The sequence below is a fragment of the Equus asinus genome, chromosome 10 (assembly GCF_041296235.1).
Source record: "Equus asinus isolate D_3611 breed Donkey chromosome 10, EquAss-T2T_v2, whole genome shotgun sequence".
Lineage (NCBI taxonomy): Eukaryota > Metazoa > Chordata > Mammalia > Perissodactyla > Equidae > Equus > Equus asinus.
In genome coordinates, this window is record NC_091799.1 from 53,335,364 (window position 1) to 53,354,603 (window position 19,240).

A 19,240-nucleotide genomic window follows, 5' to 3' on the forward strand; every position below is an offset into this window, starting at 1 on the left:
ACACACAGGATCTGAACCCGCGAACCTGGGCTGCCAAAGCAGAGCGTGAGAAACTTTAACCACTCGGCCACTGGACTGGGCCCTGTTGGTGCATTTTTAAGTTCTTTTTTTCTATTATTTCTGGTCTTCTTTGCTCTCATCCCTTTGGTACTCTCTCTTCCTTCCCTTGGTCTTTCTGGCCAAAACACTGCTGATAGACCCCCAGAACACCTGCTGTCCCCTGATTGCACCTCCCTTCCTCCCTCAGCCTTTCCTCCTGCCCCATCAAGGCTGCCACTGCTCCTGCAGCCTCCTCCTATGATGAGGCCTACCTGGCCACTTTCTCACCACCCTCCTCTGGGTTTCCCAGCTTCTCCTCCACCCTTCCATCTCACTGTGCTGAAGGCACTGGCACACAGGTCTCGGCCTTCGTCTCCTCTCCATCCATGCCTACCTGCCTCCTCCCTTAAACCCCTCACCTCCATCTGGGCCACCCACCCCCACAGCCACCTGTGACTTGACCTTGGACCTCAGAAATCATAGATTCCAACATCCTGTGATCTGGCCACAACTGCCACCTGCCCAGGGCCTTGGGCTTCCACCCCATGATGTCAGAAAGGCTGGAGACCCCACATTCAGGCGTCTGCCCCCCGGCCGCTCACCCTCTCTCCACCCTTCTAACTTCCAACATTAGATCGATTGTATTGTCCCCACTTTCCCCTCCTGTGCCTGGGCTACAGGAGACAAGCCACAACCCTAGAGATCCCAGGCCACAGCCTCTTGCCCCTGCTCAGCAAATGCTCTGCATGCCTGCCCCTCTCACCAGGACCCCAAAGACCCCTACTCCTTTCCCCACATCTGGCTGATTTCACCTGGCCTTTTGGCCTTCTTGGACCTCACCCCAGACCCACTGCCCTCACAGAATTCACTATTGGGGTGGCCTCACACAGGGCCTGGACTGGGTGGCTCTGGACCTGCTTTCTTGGCCAGACTAGGAGCCCCTCAAGGGTAGGGTCGGGGTCATCTCTGGGTCTGGCCCCAGTGCTCATCATAGAGAAACACCCATCACTACAAGCTGCTTTCAGGTGAGTGGGTATGCGGCTGGAGGCCTCCGGGGCACAGGCTCCCAGCAAAGCTGAGCCAGGCTGCAGGCAGATGTGCCTACAATGGAGGCAGCTGCCTGCTCAGAGCCAGGAATGGCGCTGTGTGGGAGCCCCAGGGTGAAGGCCTCGCTGTAGCTCTCATCCACCTCCACCTTCCTCCAGATGCGGAACTCGCCCATGGAGCCCCAGCCAGTGGAGAAGCCGATGAACTGGACCTCTGGTGCCCTGGGGAGGGTCCAGGCCACAAGGACAGACTCATTTGATGGCTCTGGACCATGGCCGACCTAGAAAAGAGGCCAAGGCTCCTGGACAATGGCAGAAAGCACATGGTAGTGCTTAGGCAGCAGTGACACTGGCTATGGTCAGTGAAACTAGAGATGACCCCATCCATTACATGGCCAACAGCATGGCATCTACAAGTTCCAAAGTCGCTGGGCTCCCTGGAACCTCTGTGCCTTTGCACATGATGTTCCCTCTGTCTGGAATATCCTGCACTCCCTGTTTTGCCTGGTGAACTCCTATTCATACTTCAAAATCCAGCTTGGTTATATCCCTCCTCTAGGAAGCTGTGTTAGCTGTTCCTTTTCTATGTCCCCTTTGCTTGGCCCCGAAAGCCCCCAGCCCCTATGTCACCCGCTCATACCCACTTTCTTTCTCCCTAGCCACTCGCCCTGACCTTTCTCCCAGAAGCCCAGGCCCTTCCTCCCCCACAGCTCTCATGTTTTCTTCTGTAAGCGACTCCAGGCAGACAGTGAGCACCCTGAGGCTGTGCCCTGTGTTCACGCCCTCCTCCCTGCCCCCCATCAGAGCCAGACACAGAGCGAAGCAGCCGATCCCAGAGGAGCACGAGGTTCCCGTGCCCACCCCGGCCAGCCCAGTCATGCCTGGATGAGTCCTCCATGCCAGCTGATCCAGAAGGTTTTGAATTCATCCCAGGAGAGGATCTTGGCTGTGTGTGTGCTGGCCACGGGCTCGCCCATCTTGCTGGTGGAGATCCAGGATTTGGTGTTCTGGTGCCCCACCAGGACGATCTCCATCATGCCTGTGGTGTCCTGGGGCCCAGGGGACAAGGCCACACGGGCGTCGTTGTGGGCTCACACAGCCACGTCCAAACGGGTGACATGCAGCGGCCGCTGCACGTACTGGAATTCGTATTTGTTGGGTGTGGAGATGTGGACTCTCTCTGAGTGGAGGGAAGCAGGGGGCTTTAAGGGGACACCCGGAGGCATCCCCCTGCCTCTGCCCAGAGCCGAGTGGCAGGACTGCGGGAGGCGAGTCCACTGTGGCTCTGCCTGCAGCGCCAGGAGGCACAGCCGAATGGAGCTGGCTTCACGACAGCTTTGCCAACAGCGCACCAAGGCTGAAATGTTCACAGGGACAAATCCCGCAACAGACGCACAAGACCTGTAGCTGGAAACCACAAACCACCAGCGCAACTAAAGCCGACCCAGATCAACGGAGGAGAGCTCGACCGCGTCCCTTGGTCGGAAGACCACATTGCGGAGATGCTCCTTATTCCCCAGACTGATCTGCAGAGTAGATGCAGCCCCAACCAAGTCCAGCAGCGTCCTCTGGGGAAACGGCACAGCCGACGGCAGAATTTATGTGGAAATGCAAAGGACCTAGAAGAGCCAAAATGGCGTGGATAAAGAAGAGCCAAGTTGGAGGACCACACCACCTGATGGTGAGACTCACTCTGAGCTACAGCGACCACAGCCGGGCAGCGCCCGTGCGGCACAGACGACACACGGTGGGACAGGACAGGAAGCCCAGAAATGGACCGACAAAGGTGCTAAGGCAACTCAATAGAGGAAGGAAAGTCTCTTCCATAAATTGTGCTCGAAGATCCGTCCAGATGCAGAAAAATGAACCATGATCCATACGTAACCTGGTCCCCAAATGAACTCTGAATAGGTCACAGCCATTGATAAATGTAAAGAAGTTTGAAAAGAAAAGGTAGAGGTTGCCACAGATTTCTCAGATGCAACAACAAAAGCATAATCCATAAAGGAAACATTGATGAAGTGGACCCCATCAAAATTAAAAACCTCTCATCTTTGAAAGACACCATTAGGAGATTGAAAAGACAAGCCACAGACTGCAAGAAATATCTCCGCAAAGCATGTATCCGGTATAGGACTTGTATCCAGAATATATTTTAAAAACTCTCAAAACTCAATAAAAATAAACAACTCAATTCAAAAAAGGTTAAAAGAGCTGAACAGACACTTCACCAAAAAAGATATAACAGCAAATAAGCACGTGAAAAGATGGATAACATCATTGGTCATGCTGGAAATACAAATCAAAACCACAATGAGATACCACTAGATATTTATTAGAACGGCTAAAATTAAACAGACTGATAACACACCAAGTGTCGGTGAGGACGGTGTGGAACTGCCCGTCCTCCACTGCCGGTGGGGAGGCACACGGGTACAACACTTCGGGAAACAGTTTGACAGTGTCTTAAAAAGTTAAACATACAGGGGCTGGCCCCGTGGCCGAGTGGTTAAGTCTGTGCGCTCCGCTGCAGGCGGCCCAGTGTTTCGTTGGTTCGAATCCTGGGCACGGACATGGCACTGCTCATCAAACCACGCTGAGGCAGCGTCCCACATGCTACAACTAGAAGGACCCACAACGAAGAATATACAACTATGTACTGGGGGGCTTTGGGGAGAAAAAGGAAAAAATAAAAAAAATCTTTAAAAAAAAAAAAGTTAAACATACATATACCTACATGCAACCATATGCCTTAGCTGTTCTGTTCCTAGGCAGTGACCCAAGAGAAAGCAAAACATATCACCCACACAAACACCTGTACAGGAATGCCAACAGCAGCGTTGTTTGAAATAGCCCCAAACTGGAAGTAACTCAAACGTCCGTCAACAGGTGACTGGATAAACGAAGAGTGATGCATCCGGTCAATGGAATCCCCATCAGCCTTAAGATGACTGCGTGATTGATTCAACAATATGGATGAATCTCGAAATTATTACGGTGAGTGAAGGAAACAGGGTGATGAGAGTACACTCTGTATGAGTACATTCATACAATTCTAGAAAGTGTAAAGTAATCTATATAGAGAGAAAGCAGATCGGTGGTTCCCTAATGACAAGGGTAGACACAGATGAGGGATTCCGAAGGGGCATGACTTTTGGAGTTAATGGAAATCTTCATTGTCTTAATTGTGGTGATGCTTTCACAGAGGTACACGTATGTCAAAACATCAAACTGTACACTTACAATATGTGTGCTTTATTCTATGTCACTTACATCTCAATGAACATGTTAAAAATGTTACTGACTGCTTCAAATACAAATATATTCAGCCTCGTATTAATTATGATATACAAAATAGAAACAGCATACAAATGTTCCAACAATGTTTCCCAATGTTCTATAATGGTCAAATTATGGAGCGGTCATCTGATGGAACATGCTGGAGCTGTTCTGAAACGCTGTTTATGAAGGCTTTACCACAGCAAGGAATAGCACTCAGAATATGTTCACTGAAAAGGGTAGGATGTAAAATTATAGAGCTCATGAGTTAAAACTGTGTTTAAACAAACAACAATCAATCCTACGAAAGCAAATACAACAAAATGTCAAAAGAATTCACCTTTGGATGTGAATCACGGGACGAAGTTTTCCTTCTTTTCATCCGTCTAAATTTCCTCTGATACACGGTATTGCTTTTCCTTTTCCCAATTTTTTTTTTTTAAAGATTGGCACCTGTGCTAACATCTGTTGCCAATCTTTTATTTTTCTTCTTCTTCTCCCCAAAGCCTCCAGTACCCATTCTAGCTGTGAGCACCTCTGGTTGTGGCATGTGGGACGCCGCCTCAGCGTGGCCCGATGAGCGGTGCCATACCCACACCCAGCATCCGAACCGGCGAAACCCCGGGCCGCCAAAGCAGAATGTGCGGACTTAACCACTCGGCCACAGGGCCAGACTCCCCCATTTTTTTTATTGTGGTAAAATAAACATAACGTAAAATTTGCCATCTTAACTATTTTTAAGTATACCGTTCAGTGATATTAAATGCACTCATACTGTGCAAACATCACCACCATCCATCTCCAGAACTCTTTCCAGCTCACTAAACTGAAAGCCATTAAACAATCAATCCCTGTTTCTCTCTCCCACGGCCCCTGGCAACCACCATTCTACTTTCTGTCGCCATGACTTTGATTACTCTAGGTACCTCCTAGAGGTGGGGCCATACAGTATTTGTACACATTTATTGCTTTTTAAAAATGCTTTCAATTTAAATTTTACTGAGATAGTTGTGGATTCACATGTGACTATAAGAAATAATACCGAGAAATCTTTGTACTCTTGACTCAGTTTCCCCCAATGGTAACATCTTGCAAAATTCAAGTACAGTGGCACAATACTGATACTGACATTGATACCGTCCACTGATCTCACCCAGATTTCTCCTTTTTATCACCCACACCCTTCCCTCCCCCTCCCCCCAGCAACCACTAATATGACTTCATTTCTAAAATTCTGTCATTTTGAAAATGTCATATAAACGGAATAATTTATGTACCCTTTTAAGATTGGTTTTTTTTCCCTCAATCCTCTTCATCCAAGCTGTTGCGTGTACCAATAGTTTGTTCCTTTTTATCACTGAGTAGTATTCCAAGGTATGGATGCAGCACAATTTGTTTAACCACTCACCCGCTGAAGGACATCAGGGCTGTTTCTAGTTTGGGGCTATTACAAACACAGTGGACGTGAACATTTGTGTACATGTTTCTGTTTGAACACATCTTCATTTCTCCGGGATAAATGCCGAGGAGTGCAATTGCTGGGTGGTATGCTGGTGGCACGTTTAGTTTCTTAACCATCAAACTGTTTTCAGAAACCACTAGCAGGGGCTGTACCAATTTACATTCCCACCAGGACGTGCGAGTGATCCAGTTCCTCCTCGTCCTGGCCATCTTTAGGTGTTGTGCTACTTTTTATTTTAGTCATTCTGGTAGGTGTGTATTTGTAACTCATCGTGTTTCAACTTGCATTTCTCTAATGGCTGACAATGTTGAGCATCTTTTCATGTGCTTATTTGCCATCTTCTTTGATGAACTGTTTATTTCTTTTTGCCCATTTTCTAAGTGAATTGTTTGCTTTATTTACGGTTGAATTTTGAGAGCTCTTTAGATACAGATCTTCCTTGACTTACGATGGAGTAACATCCAATAAACTCATGTAAGTAGAAAATATCGTAAGTCAAAAATGCACTAAATACAGCTAGCCTACCAAACACCATAGTTTAGCCTAGACCACCTGAAATGAGCTCAGAACACTTACATGAGGCTACAGTTGGGCAAACTCATCTACACAAAGCCTACTTTATAATAAAGTGTTAAACACCTCACATGGCGTATTGAATCCTGTACTGAAAGTGACAAACAGCATGGCTGTCGGTGTATCGGTCATTCACCTCATGATCGTGTGGCGACAGGAGCTGTGCAGCTGCCGCTGCCCAGCATCACGAGACAGGATCGCACCACATATCACCAGCCCCCCGGAGAAGACCAAAATCCAAAATTCAAAGTATGTTTTCTAAGGAATGCCTATCGCTTTTGCACCACTGTAAAGTCAAAAACTCATAAGTCGAACCATTGTGTCACGGATCGTCTGTATTCTAGATACTAGTCCTTTGTCAGATCTGGGTTTGAAAATATTTTCTCCCAGTCTGTATCTTGTATTTCCTCCTATTAACAGCATCTTCTGCAGAGGAAAAGGTTTTCATTTCAATGAGGTCTATTTACCAGTGTTTCCTTTTACGGATCATAGTTTTTGGTATCATGTCTAAGAACTCTTTACCTGGTCCTAGATCCCAAAGATTGTCTCCCACGTTTTGTTCTAAAAGTTTTCTAGTTTTCCATGTAGGTGCATGACCCATTTTGAGCTCATTCTTGTATCAGGTGTGATTTTTAGGTTGAAGCTCATGTTTATGCCAATAGATGCACAATGGCTCCAACACCATTTGTTGAGAAGGCTCTCCTTCCTCCACTGAATTGCTTTTGCACCTTTATCAAATATCATTTAAGCATATATGCAATGCATTGCCATTGAATGAAAAAAGCAGAAAACATGTCAAGGAGAAGCCTGTGTCCAGAGTATGCTGTGGATCGGGGACCCGTCACGCTGAACACCTTGACAACAGGAGGGGGTTCTCCCAGGGGGTCAGCATCACCCAGGGACTCCAGCTCAGATCCTCAGCCCCACCTCTTGGCAAAGCCCGCTAGGTGACTGTCCCATGCCAGCCCCGCCGAGCTGTGAGCTGGACAGCTCCTCGGGGAGGGGCTGGGCGGGGAAGGGGCAGCCCTTCCTCAGGCAGCCAGGGCTCCCGTTCTTCCCAGCATTCCCCAGACGCCACCAAGGCAGAGGCGTGGACCAGCCCTTCCCTGGCCACTGCGCCCACTGGGCACTCTCCTTGCGTACCCACTTCCTGTTCGTGGGTCATGTGCAGGTATAATGTCGATTTCAGGGGATCGAGGCGGACCCTGGATCCTAAAGCTCCCGGAACCCACCTTAATTCCCACGTCCTCCTCTGTCGCATCAGTGTTCTGGGCCACTCTCATTCCCACAGCTTTCTGCTGAAGTGACACTAAGCCTTGCCTTCCGCAGAGCCCAGGGCCCCGCGGACAGGCCTCCTCCTGACAGCGCTCTCTTCTCATCAGCGCCACAGCCTGCAGTCTGTGCGTTCCCTTCCTACATGGCGGATGCCTGGCCCTCACTCTGGTTTATGACTGTCCCCACACAGGACATCTCAGTTCTCCGCCGCTGTGTCCTCAGCCCCCAAGGAGGGTGGGTGTCCATTTAGCAGCAAGAGAGCTGAAACAGCGCGAGGAAGGACCCAGCCAGGCAGCCCTTCCTTGGCGGGCTGGGTGCGGGGACTCCGCGTTGGGACAGAAGAAAGTGCTGTAGCTGTACGCACGGGAAGCTCCCTCGGGCTGAAGCAGAAACGGGGAGAACCGTGTGCTGAGGCGGGGGCAGTCGGTGCGGGGGAGTGGTTCTGAGTCTGGACTCCACAGGGTGATGCCAAGTCACAGGTGCAAAGAGAAGGACTGGGCCACCTACCCAGGCCCAGGAGGGGAAACTGAGGCTCACTCCCCCTTCTCCAGCTCCAGTCAAAGGAACTCACCAACCATTCCCAGACTTGTCATGCTTCCCACACCCCCACCCCGCCCTCCCTGCGCCCCTTCCTCCCGGCTCCCAGCCTGCTTCTCCCCCTGGGCAGGGAACACTATGACGCAAAGGCTGCCAGGCTCCGAGGCCCCATCTGACGTCCGTGAACATGGAGAAGGGGTGCCCAGTTCTGCCAAGCAGGGGGCTCTGTCTCGCTGTCTGCCGCATCCCTTGTCTCCTGTCTCTTCCATGCATGCTCCTGCTTCTGCCCCTTCCACAACGTCTCCCAAATAACAGACGACAGCCGGCTTGTTCTCTTAAAGAGGGAGCCCAGAACTTAACCCGATACACCTTGGGGGGTCTGTCTGACCAGAACGGCCCCTGTGGGGCTTTTGCTTTTCCAGACCTTTTTCAGCAGCCTCCCCAAACTGGAACGCTGTGGCCACCTTGTCCTTAGGTCAGACCTCAAAGGGTTAGTGCATGGTCACTGCAGCCAGGTGGCTCCCTGGGGTCCCCGCTTCCCCGCTGTGATGGTGCATTTTGTGTCAACTTGAGGGAGCCACAGGATGCCCAGATACCTGCTGAAAGCTTCTTTCTGTGAGGATGTTTCTGGAAGAGGTCAGCATTTGAATGGGTGGACTGAGTAAAGCAGATGGGTGGGCCTCTCCATTGGGTGGGGCTCATCCAGTCCACTGAGGGCCTGAACAGAACAAAAGGTGGAGAAGGGGGCTTTCTCTCTGCCCCACTGCCTGAGCTGGAACATTGATCTTCTCGGCCCCAGTGCTCCTAGTTCTCAGGGCTTTGAATGACACCACCAGCTCTCCTGGGTCTCCAGCTTGAAGATGGCAGATGGTGGGACATCTCAGTCTCCTTAATCATGTGAGCCAATTCCTTATAATAAGTCTCTTGGTTTTGTTTCTGGAGAACTTCTGACTAATAATACCCATTTTTTGCTGGGTGACCTGGATCCGCTCACTTAACCTCTCTGGGCCTCTGTTTTTTCATTTCTAGATGAGGGTGATGAAGACATGGCCCTCCTGTGATGGGGGGTTGGGTGTACTTCAGACAGGGCCTGGCGTCTCCTCAGTGCTTCCAAGCAGTCAGCTCTTGTCCTAGTCTCTCATCCCCCTTCTTCCGCCCCACCCCCAGGCCCTCCGTTGAGGCTGCAAAGAAGGGCCTCATCCCTCCTGTGTCTGTACGGATGAGTCCAGGAGGCACCTGTCTGAAGCACGTCCACTTCCTGTACCAACCCAGGATCCTGCGTGGCGGTCTGCACCGGCGTTCTGCCTCACCCACAGCCACCACCTGACACCCACCCTGAGCACCTCGCTGGCAATCCTTCAGCAAAGCTGCCATGGCCGGCAGCTGAGAGGCCAAGCACAGCCTTCTGGAAGACGCTGAGCTGTTCACCAGCCACTGGCAGTCCCCATGTGGAGCGCACAGGCCATTTGCTCAGCCACAGGCTCCAGGGAGAGCCTTGGAAGTTTTGCTTAGGCGTCAGTACTGCCCTGATTGACCAGCTCAGCCCCTCACTGGGGAAAGGGTTGGGGTCACTGGCCAGCACCTGGCCACAGTGGCTTTTGACAGCTGCACAATCATAAAAATGATTCATAACCCAGATGTCCATCACAAATGAATGGACAAACAAAATGTGGTATATCCATACAATGGAATATTATACAGCCACTAAAAGGAATGAAGCGCTGACACATGCTACAATGTGGCTGCAACTCAAAATCACTGGGCTGGAGGCCAGCCCTGTGGCCGCGTGGTTAAGTCTGCAGGCTCTGCTTTGGCAGCCTAGGGTTTGCTAGTTCGGGTCTCAGGTGCAGACCTACACACCATTCATCAGTCATGCTGTGGCAGCATCCTACATAGAAGACCAAGAATGACCTACAACTAAGATACACAACTATGTACTGGGTCTTTAGAGCAGAAAAAAAGAGGAGGATTGGCAACAGATGTTAGCTCAGGGCCAATCTTCCTAAAAAAAAAAAAGAAAAGCCTTAGGCTGAGTGAAAAATGCCAGACATGAAAGATCACATAGTGTATGATTCCACTTATATGAAATGGCCACAATAGGCAAATCCACAGAGACAGACCCTGAGCCCTTCTGCTGGTGGTGAGCACGGCCCTCTGGCCATCCAGGGCTTCCTGGACACGCATCCCTCAGAAGAGCCTCAGAAGCAGCCAGTGGGGCTGCTCACGGCTGCCAGGCCCCTTCTCCTCTGCCAGCTCTGCTCCCAGGGACCCTGGCGCTGGCCTCTCTCCTGTGCCCTTCTCCCCCACGATGCCCTGGCTTTCAGCTGCTCCTGGGTCACGCTGGCTCCTGGCCAGGTTCCAGAACGTGGTCCCTGCATGATGTCACCACTGCAGCCTCCAGCAGGACTTTTCTGCAACCTTGTAGCACATCCCAGTGCCTCTGTCCTGTCTGCTCTGTGGACGTGCTTGTTCTGGACATTTGCCATACGGATCACATGCTGTGTCTGGCTTCTCTCACTCAGCATGAGGTTTCCGAGGTCCATTCACATCGCAGCGTGTGCCAGGGCTCCAGTGCTCACCGCAGCTGAGTCGCGCCCCACCGCACTGGGGACTGTGACCTACTGCAACACTGTCCATTCACCAGCTGACGGACATTCCTAAAGCGGAAAGCGCATCCCCGTGGACCGTCATAAATGCCCCATGACAACGGCTCACATGTCTTCAGCACATGGGGCCCAGTACACACTCATTTAACCATCCTGCGATTCTGGTCTGAACCCAGGGCCCTCCCTCCAGAGCCGGCCCGCGGCCAACGACAGGCCTCCGGCCACACTCATGACGCCCACCGGGCTCTCCTCCCAGCTCGGAAGTCGGTCAGCTCCTCCTCTCTCCTGTGAACTTCCCTGAGACATGGTGGGGTGTTCGAAGGCTCTCAACCTTTCAGCAGAGGTGCAGAGGGTCGCAGTCCCCCGGGGGGCTAGGGAGCCAGGCAGGCTGGCGTCAGCTCCTCCCCCGCCTGGTACAGCGCCTGTGACCGGGCATGGCCATCACCTACTCCCCCGCCATGTGCCTCTGAGGAAAGGCATCTCTGTCCCCTGCAGCGTCCTCCCCAGCAGGAGGCACATGGCGTCTTGCGAGGGTCCACGGATAACCCACCGAGCAAGCGAACCCTGCGCCCGGAGCTCTCCCCCAGTTGAGGCAGGAGGGTCTCCCCACTTTATCAAGCCGCACACCCAGCGCCTCGTTTCATAAATCCATTTTTCTCATTCACGCCTCATTTTTTGCCCAGATATTTTCAAGTTTTTCCAGTTTTCTGCTGCTCTAGCCAGACCATACCTTCTGTCGGTACAAAGCTGGACCCAGGATGCTGCGAGGAGACTGCTGAGTGGCGTGAACGGGAGGAAAGGCCGGGGACAGGAGGCCCCAGAGAGGCCCTCTCTGCACACTTGGAAAGTCCCTCCGCAGACAAAGGAGGTGCGAGCTCTGGGCCACCTGGCCAGCTGCTCTGTGGGACCACTGCTGCCTCGGCCACGCCACGGGAGGCAGGCTGCGGCCCAGGGGGTGCGCTCCGCCGAGCCGAGGGCGCCAGGGCTCTCTGCACTTCCTGTCAAGGCCATCCCACGCTGCTGGCTCGGGGAGACCGCATTCCTCACCCATGACATGTGAATCCATCACATCACGTCAACGACGTGGCAGCTAGGGCCTGTCCACCTCCGGGTTCTGCCCCGTGCGTGTGACTCCAGGTGCTGCTGGAGACCATTGGCTCAGCATCGCCAGAGCGAAGGCGGCAGTGAGGACAGCTGTTTGCAGCTGGGCCACTGGAGAGGGGCGGATGCTCTGGCCGCTGCGAGGACCTTCATTGTGTCTGCCGGGTGCTCTGGGTGCAGCATCTGAGCTCCGAGCCTTCCGAGCAGCCCCAACAAGATGGGCATCACTGCTATCGCGTGCCCGGCGCTGTCAGGCATCGCGAGCCTTCTCTCGGGCCCTCCGCACACTGTGGGCTGAGCGTGAGCGCACCCGTCTTACACAGCAGGGTGGAAACACCAAGACACTCGCCCAGCCCCACGCATAAGTGATAGATCTGGGATTCACAGCCGGGGGTCTACAAGGGCTGGACGCCTGGCCTCTCTGCTGCAGGCTCTCTGTCCCTCCTGCACACGCATTCCAAGGACAACCCTCGAAATGCTGGGTCACAGTGCCTACAACTGCCTGCAACCAACAGGGAGTGCACACACAGAGGCACGCCCCCTCCAAGATGGCCAACCGGCAGGCGGGGGGGCCACCTTTCTGCAGCCCTTGAGGGTCGCAGGCTGCTTCACCAAAGCCTGCCCTGCACTGCGGAGAGGGCCTGGATGCCGCGGTCCTCCAGCAAGGAACCCCCCTCGCCTGAGCTAAGCCCTGGAGGGACCCGTGGGGGCTGCCCTGGCCCTGGCTCAGGCAGGGACCACACACACCAGCTGGACCCCTGCCTCACGGTTGAGGGAATCGGGCCCTGGCCAAGTGCCGCCAGGGAGGATGTAGGCTTACCTCAACCAGCACGCTGTGTCTGACGTGATCCCTCCCAACGGGGCCCCTCCTGTCGGCGGGATCCTCCTCCACGTGTCTGACTGACTTCACATCTCGGCAGCAGCTCGTTTCTCCAAACGCCAGCGCTTCAGCTGTGGGGATCTGAGCGCTCAGTGCTTGCTCTCAGAACAGGTCCCCACCAGGGTGGAGCTGTCCCCCCAACCCTTGTCCCAAGGGTGCATGTGTGCATATGTGTGTCCGTGCATGCGTGTCTGTGCATATGCTTGTGTGTGTACATGTCTGTGCTGCATGTTTGTGTGTGTTCTGTGTGTGCACAAGTATGCATGTGCATTTTTGTGCATGCATTTGTGTGCACTATGCAAACATGCGTGCTCCATTGGTTTGGCAGTTTATCAGCCAGTCCCTCAAGGTGAGGCCCCAGACCCCACCCCCGCCTCCTCCTACCTCTTGACCACTCCCTCTGGTCTGCATCCTCAGCTACTAGCCTGTCCCTCAAGATGGTCCTGACCTCACTTCCTGCCCTACCCACCCCTCACCCACCGGGGTCAGCGCCTGGACTTCTTGGTAGCCGGCGGGGGAAGGATGCCCAAAGATGCATGGGGCCCTCACCTGTGATGTTGCTGATCCCCAGGTCGCTGAAGGACAGAACCACCCAGTTGGGCTCAGCCTCCCCGGGGATCATGCACATCTTCTTGGTCAGATGGCATCTGCCAGGATGCCCGACAAATCGGACACCCTTGGGAACCGAGATCTTCATGTACACCTGCAGAGAGTGGCATGTGCATATGGTGCCTGGAATCTGGGCACCACACCGCCCACCCAACACCACCCACCTTGTCTGCCCTCTCTAAGAGCCACAGTCTCCTTCAAGGGCGCCGTCCATTTCTGATCAGAATGAACTCCTCACATCACTCCGCTGGGAGCCCCCTCCTTCCCTCAGCCTCCCAAACCCCCACAGGTCCAGATCCTCATTGGGACCAAGGTCAGTTCAAGGGCAGTCTCCCCTGCCACATCCACCCTGGAGTGTCAGATGGGAGGCACCACTCCCCCTAGAGGCCAGCAGAGCACTTCCTCTGACCTCTCTCTAACCACTGAGGCCCAGAGTGAATATGTGAGCCGTGCACATAAGCTTCTGTGTGCATGCCTATGTGCACATGCACAAGCATGGCACGCGCATACACACGTGTATTCAGGTATGTGAGCATGATGTGTGAGCGCATGCGTGTGAAAACTAGTGTCTGTGCACGTGTGTAAGCATGGCCGTGTACATACGAGTGCACTGCACACTCGTGTCTCTGTGTGCATGTGTGTGCACGTGAGCCCATCTGGAACAGGCTCTTTGCTCCATGTCCATATGTCCAGCCAGCACATATGAAGCATGCAGTGAGTGCAGAGGCCCCGCCGGGAGCTAAAGAAACAGCCGAACAAGACACCAGGGGGCCCCAGGCCTCAGAGCGCCCGCGCCAAGCCACACATGCATCCAGGTGTGCGGTGGAGGGAAAGACGGGGGAATCTATAACGGCAAGCATGACAGACAATCTAAATCCTGCCCAAGGACAGGCCTGGCCACACCTGAGTGCAAACGGAGGTACAGGGTGCTTCAGGGGCTCCCACCTCACTCGCAAGATGGCATTCTTCCAGAAAGTTCTTCCAAAAAGGCAAGAAGAGACTCAAGAGCCAAGTGTCAGCGAGACACATTTCCAGGTCCGGCGTAGAACAACCTGCTGTGCGTGCCAAGGAGCTGGACAGCCTGTCTCCTGGAGCCGCAGGGCCGGCGCAGGGCAGGGCGCTCCCCAAGTCGCCGTGTGGCCATCCCTGAACACACGCTGCCTGGCAGGGCTTGCGTCCTTCCACCTGAGAAGCCTGCAGCCAGCATGTGCTTGGAGCTGAAACGGCACCTGGGGGTCCTGCCTGCAGATTCGGGGGCCTCCCTTGAGGGGCGCCCTCCAGATCAGGGGTCCGTCTGTACTTACTCAGGCTTTTTAAAACTGCGGTCCTATTCCTCCCAGCCATAAGCTATACAAAAGGAACAGCAAAGGACGATCACAAAGGTGCTGGGCTTTGGGGCACTGATCCTGGCTGACGGCTCTGACCCTGTCGCACATGTCCTGCTTGGCCCCCTCCAGACCAGCCCATGGCCACTGCCTTGGTTCGCGCCACAGCAGCTCCCACTCAGATGACTATGGGAGCCTCTGATCTCCCCCTCGCCTTCTGCTTTCCCACCTCTCCACCAGACCCTCAAATCCAGCCAGACTGTGTCATGGGCAATTCCCGGGACAGGCCAAGCTCCTCTCACCTCTGTTGCTTGTGCATACTGTTGTCTCTTCCAGGAATGCCCTTCCAGGCCCTGGTGCTGGCTTAAACTTTGCCCAAAGACTCCCACATTCAGGGGAGCTGCCACTTCTTGGGCCTTCCCTAGCCCTCTGTAGACATCCAGCTCTAACACAGCTCTGCCATCCACTCCCTGGGGGTCCACGGACGTGTGACAGTGCACCTCTGAGCCTCCCATCCAGGAACGATTCCATCACAGCCTCTCTATCCTCGGCTCATGCAAGCACTTGACAATGATGCAGGTAAAATAGTCAGCCCAGGGCCAGCCACAGAGATATGTGTCCAAGAAAGCCGGGTTTGGGGTGTCAGAGCTCCAAGCCTGGCCACAGGGGCACCCCACGTCCTGGGTGCCAGGGTCTTCTGATGCCTGCACAAGGCCCAGCACACAGCAGGGACTTCGGTGATTGCTTCTGAGCGACAATGAAAGAATCACCCATATTTTACACCCAGGAATTCCTTTCTATGGCCTCTGGGTGTCTCGTTTCTATTCTGGAACCTACGGTGACCACATTTTTCTCCAGTTGACATTTTCCTTTAATTAAAGACCCAAGGAACAAGAAGCTCGCATGTGACAGTCCATTACGTGTGGCTCTTGTACAGAGTCAAATAAGCATCAGGAAGTCAGATGCAAAGACCAGCACCAACCTTGCACTGTGCCAAGCAGACGGCAAAGCCAGAGTCCTTGACTGGCCTCGAGACTGCCACCGTCATTACACACAACGTCTTCTTGGGGAGACCCAACCATTCGGTGGCGCCACAGAATTTACGACAGAAAAAAGGAGTAAAGCGTTTGCTATAAGGTCCCCTCTGAGCTGGGACTCAGGACACTGCTGTCCCCAGCCCCGGGCCAGGCTCGGAAATGACCACAGGGCGTAGTCGCCATCCCTTCAAGACGCACGAGGGGCCCGGGATCTCTCTCCCTCCTGTCCCACAGAGCAGCCTGCGAGGGCGAGCGGGGCCAGGTTGAGCTCTCACACCCAGTTTACAGATAGGGAGACTGAGGCAAAATGAGCCAGTAAAAGGAATCACTAAGCTAAAGCCCAGGGGCTCTTCTGGGGCGGCGAGGAACGGATGTGCTGACATGACAGCTGGGTTGTGGGGGCTGCGCGGCCTCTACCCAGGACCGCCACCACCCAGCAGCCTCGGTGCCCTTCCATCCACTCCCTGGCCCTTCAGTTTTCAAGAAAAAGGAAATCTGGTTTTCTGGGGTGAAGTCTCTTGGTTTCCATGGTGTCTTTGGTCTGGGGCTGCACCTCACATCTTCTGCCCTTGGCATGGAACGAGCCAGCGGCCCTGGGGGTCCCCATGCACACAGGCAGGGCCAGGAGGATGTCAGCCATGTCCCCAGCACCCAGCTGGCCAGAGTGAGGCTAAGACCTGTGGCTGGACGTCTGGGTCGACCTGCAGAGAGCAGCCTCGCTCCAGTCGGACTCCTGACCCTGCCCCCCGGTCACCCCTCTACCCGCCGCCTCGGCCCCCAACCCCCACCCCTGATGGCTGCCCCTAAGCATGGACAGCCTTCTCCCCTCCCTCCCTCCATTCACGATCGGATACCCAGGCTGAGACAGTGCGCGAAGATGACAAGGGTGGGGAGGACAGGTGCCCCTGGCCTCCCTGAGCTGCACGATGCACAGGCCCCCCAAATACCACCTCCCCATTGTGCCCCCACCTGATCTGCGTTCTCAAGGGTCCCTCCACCTTGCCTTCCATCCCTCCACATCACCAGAATCTGAAATCCCCTCCAGCCTCCAAAGTCACCCCCAGTCCCACCTCCCCAGGGGAGCTGTTGTGGGTTAAATTGTGTCCTCCCAAAAGATACACTGAAGTCCTAACACCAGTACCTGTAAATGGGACCTTGTTTCGAAATAGCGTCTCTATAGATGTCGTCAAGTTACGATGAGGTCAATAGGGTGAACCCTAATTCAACATGACTGGGATCTTTATAAGAGGAAATGTGGACTCAGAGACATTCACAGAGGGAAGACGAGGTGAAGACACGGAGGGAAAAAGGCCATGTGGAGACGGAGGCAGAGATGGGAGTGATGCAGCCGCAAGCCCAGGATCGCCAAGGGTTGCCGGAAGCTGCCAGCAGCCAGGAGAGCAGCCTGCAGACCCTCTCTCAGAGCCTCCAGAAGGAGCCAGCCCCGCCCACACCCTGGCCTTGGACTCTGGCCTCTGGAAACAGGAGAGAAGAAATTTCTATTGTTTTCAGCTACCCAGTTTGTGCTACCTGGTTATAGCAGCCACAACAAACTGAGACGGTAGCCTTTTTTACTGCCTCCGAGAGGGAGCCAGGGCCCCACTGCATGGCCCCTGCAGGCACAGAACCCCCCATAACAGCACCAGCAAGGTCCGCGGGACGTCCATGGTCACTGTTCTGAGCACCTACGCGCATTAACCCACTCACACTCTAACCACGGGCGGGCCACCCTCTCCCTGACGTCCGTGCAAACCGACATACCATCAGGTTGAATATCTCGGCCAAGGTCGGGGAGCTTGTAAGTAGAAACTGGATTCAGAGCTCCCACTCTCTTGACCTCCAGGATTTCCTGCCTCTGTGTCCAGTGTAGGCACAACATGACCCAAATCTGACCCATCACGCATTTCTGTAAGGCCAGGGAGCTAAGAATGGTTTTTACAGTTTTTAAGTGATTGGGGGAAATAAAAATCAAAAGAAGAATGATATTCTGTGACACATGAAAATTATATAAAGTTCAAATTTCAGTGTCTGGAAATGAAAATTTATGGGCTCCCCGTCACGCCCACTCATGTATGCATCATCTACGGCTGCTTTCCCGCTACAACAGCCAAGTTGCGTAGGTCCGACAGAGACCATCTGGCTGGCAAAGACTGAATATTTACTATCTGGCCCTTTACAGAGAAAGTTTGCCAACCTCTGCTCCATGGCATTACGTGTAATACATGTCCCACCACACCGTGCAGGCCAGGACTCAGAGACAGTGGCTCCATCACATCTGTCACCCCTGACTCCTCCCCACCCCATGCACGCATCCCCACCCAGCCCCAACTTAGATGGCTGGTGAATTAAAACTGACCCCATCCCATCCCTGCCTCCCCAGTATCGCAGATGCTGCCCCTTCAGGATGACCCCATCCCACCCCCGCCTCCTGACACCATGGATGCTGCCCCGACCCCAGAACAGGGAAGGCTGTCAGGGGAGGTTTCAGTATCTCGGCACAGGTGCCCTTGTAGTTGTAGATGCTGAGCGGGATCTTGGCCTGCTCCCCGCGGACCTCGCTGGGGGGCAGTGTGAAGTCTACCAAGAAGGACTTGAAGGTCTTCAGCAGGGTGGGCTCAGCGACACCCAGGCCCCAAGCAGTGGACAGACCCACAGCCTCGCCCACCCAGCTGGTGATGCAGTAGGGGGCCTGCACACTGAGCGTCTCCTCGCCGGATGGGTCACTGTGGAAAGATGGACAACCTGTGGCCTTCTCCAGGACCATGCTTCAAGGCCAAGTGGGAATGGAAGACTTTGGCCACATGGCCTCGGGACCCAGGGAGGTGCCCCTGCTGCTTGGAAATAAGCATTTAAGGCATCACAGAGTGTGTGACAAGAGAAAGCCATCCCTCAGCCCTGAATGGCCGTAATCAGAAACATGAATGGCTCTCAGGACGAATGTAGACACAGGACCACTCAAAATACAGGTTCAGAGATGCAAACCGTGGCAGTGTGTGTTCTGCCCAGTTTAGGGGAGAAAGATGCTGAATCGAGAGGTGACCAGTCACTTAGGGCATGCTTATGTCTCCCAGAAACGTATGTCCAAGTCCTCACCCCTGGCACCCGTGAATGTGATCTTAATTGAAACAGGGTCTTTACAGATGTAATCAGCTAAGATGAGGTCCTACTGGAGTGGGGTGGGCCCTTCATCCAATGACAGGTGTCCTTACACGAAGACGGATATTCAGATACAGAGGGAAGACGGCCATGTGAAGACGGAGGAGAGATTGGAGTGATGTGGCCACAAGTCAAGGATGTCTGGGGCCCCAAGAAGCTGGAAGAGGCAGGAAGGACCCTCTCCTAGAGCCTTTGGAGGGAGCCTGGCCCTGCCCACACCTGGATCGCAGACTCCTGGCCTCCAGAACCGTGAGAGAACAAATTCCTGTGGTTTGAAGCCTCCCGGTTTGTGGGCATTTGCTGTGGCAGCCCCAG

At 53.9% G+C, this 19,240-nt stretch overlaps 1 protein-coding gene across 1 annotated transcript in view; it reads right to left on the reverse strand.

The window, feature by feature from the left end:
- CPAMD8 (C3 and PZP like alpha-2-macroglobulin domain containing 8) overlaps window positions 1–18,533 on the reverse strand; it is a 37,042-nt gene extending 18,509 nt beyond the window's left edge. Inside the window, 7 exon segments of the mRNA XM_070519682.1 lie at window positions 1,141–1,366; window positions 1,967–2,261; window positions 7,999–8,054; window positions 12,739–12,869; window positions 13,348–13,501; window positions 15,233–15,240; window positions 18,269–18,533. Of these exon segments, the coding sequence (XP_070375783.1) occupies window positions 1,141–1,366; window positions 1,967–2,261; window positions 7,999–8,054; window positions 12,739–12,869; window positions 13,348–13,501; window positions 15,233–15,240; window positions 18,269–18,533 (1,135 nt within the window).
- Window positions 18,534–19,240: the final 707 nt, after the last annotated feature.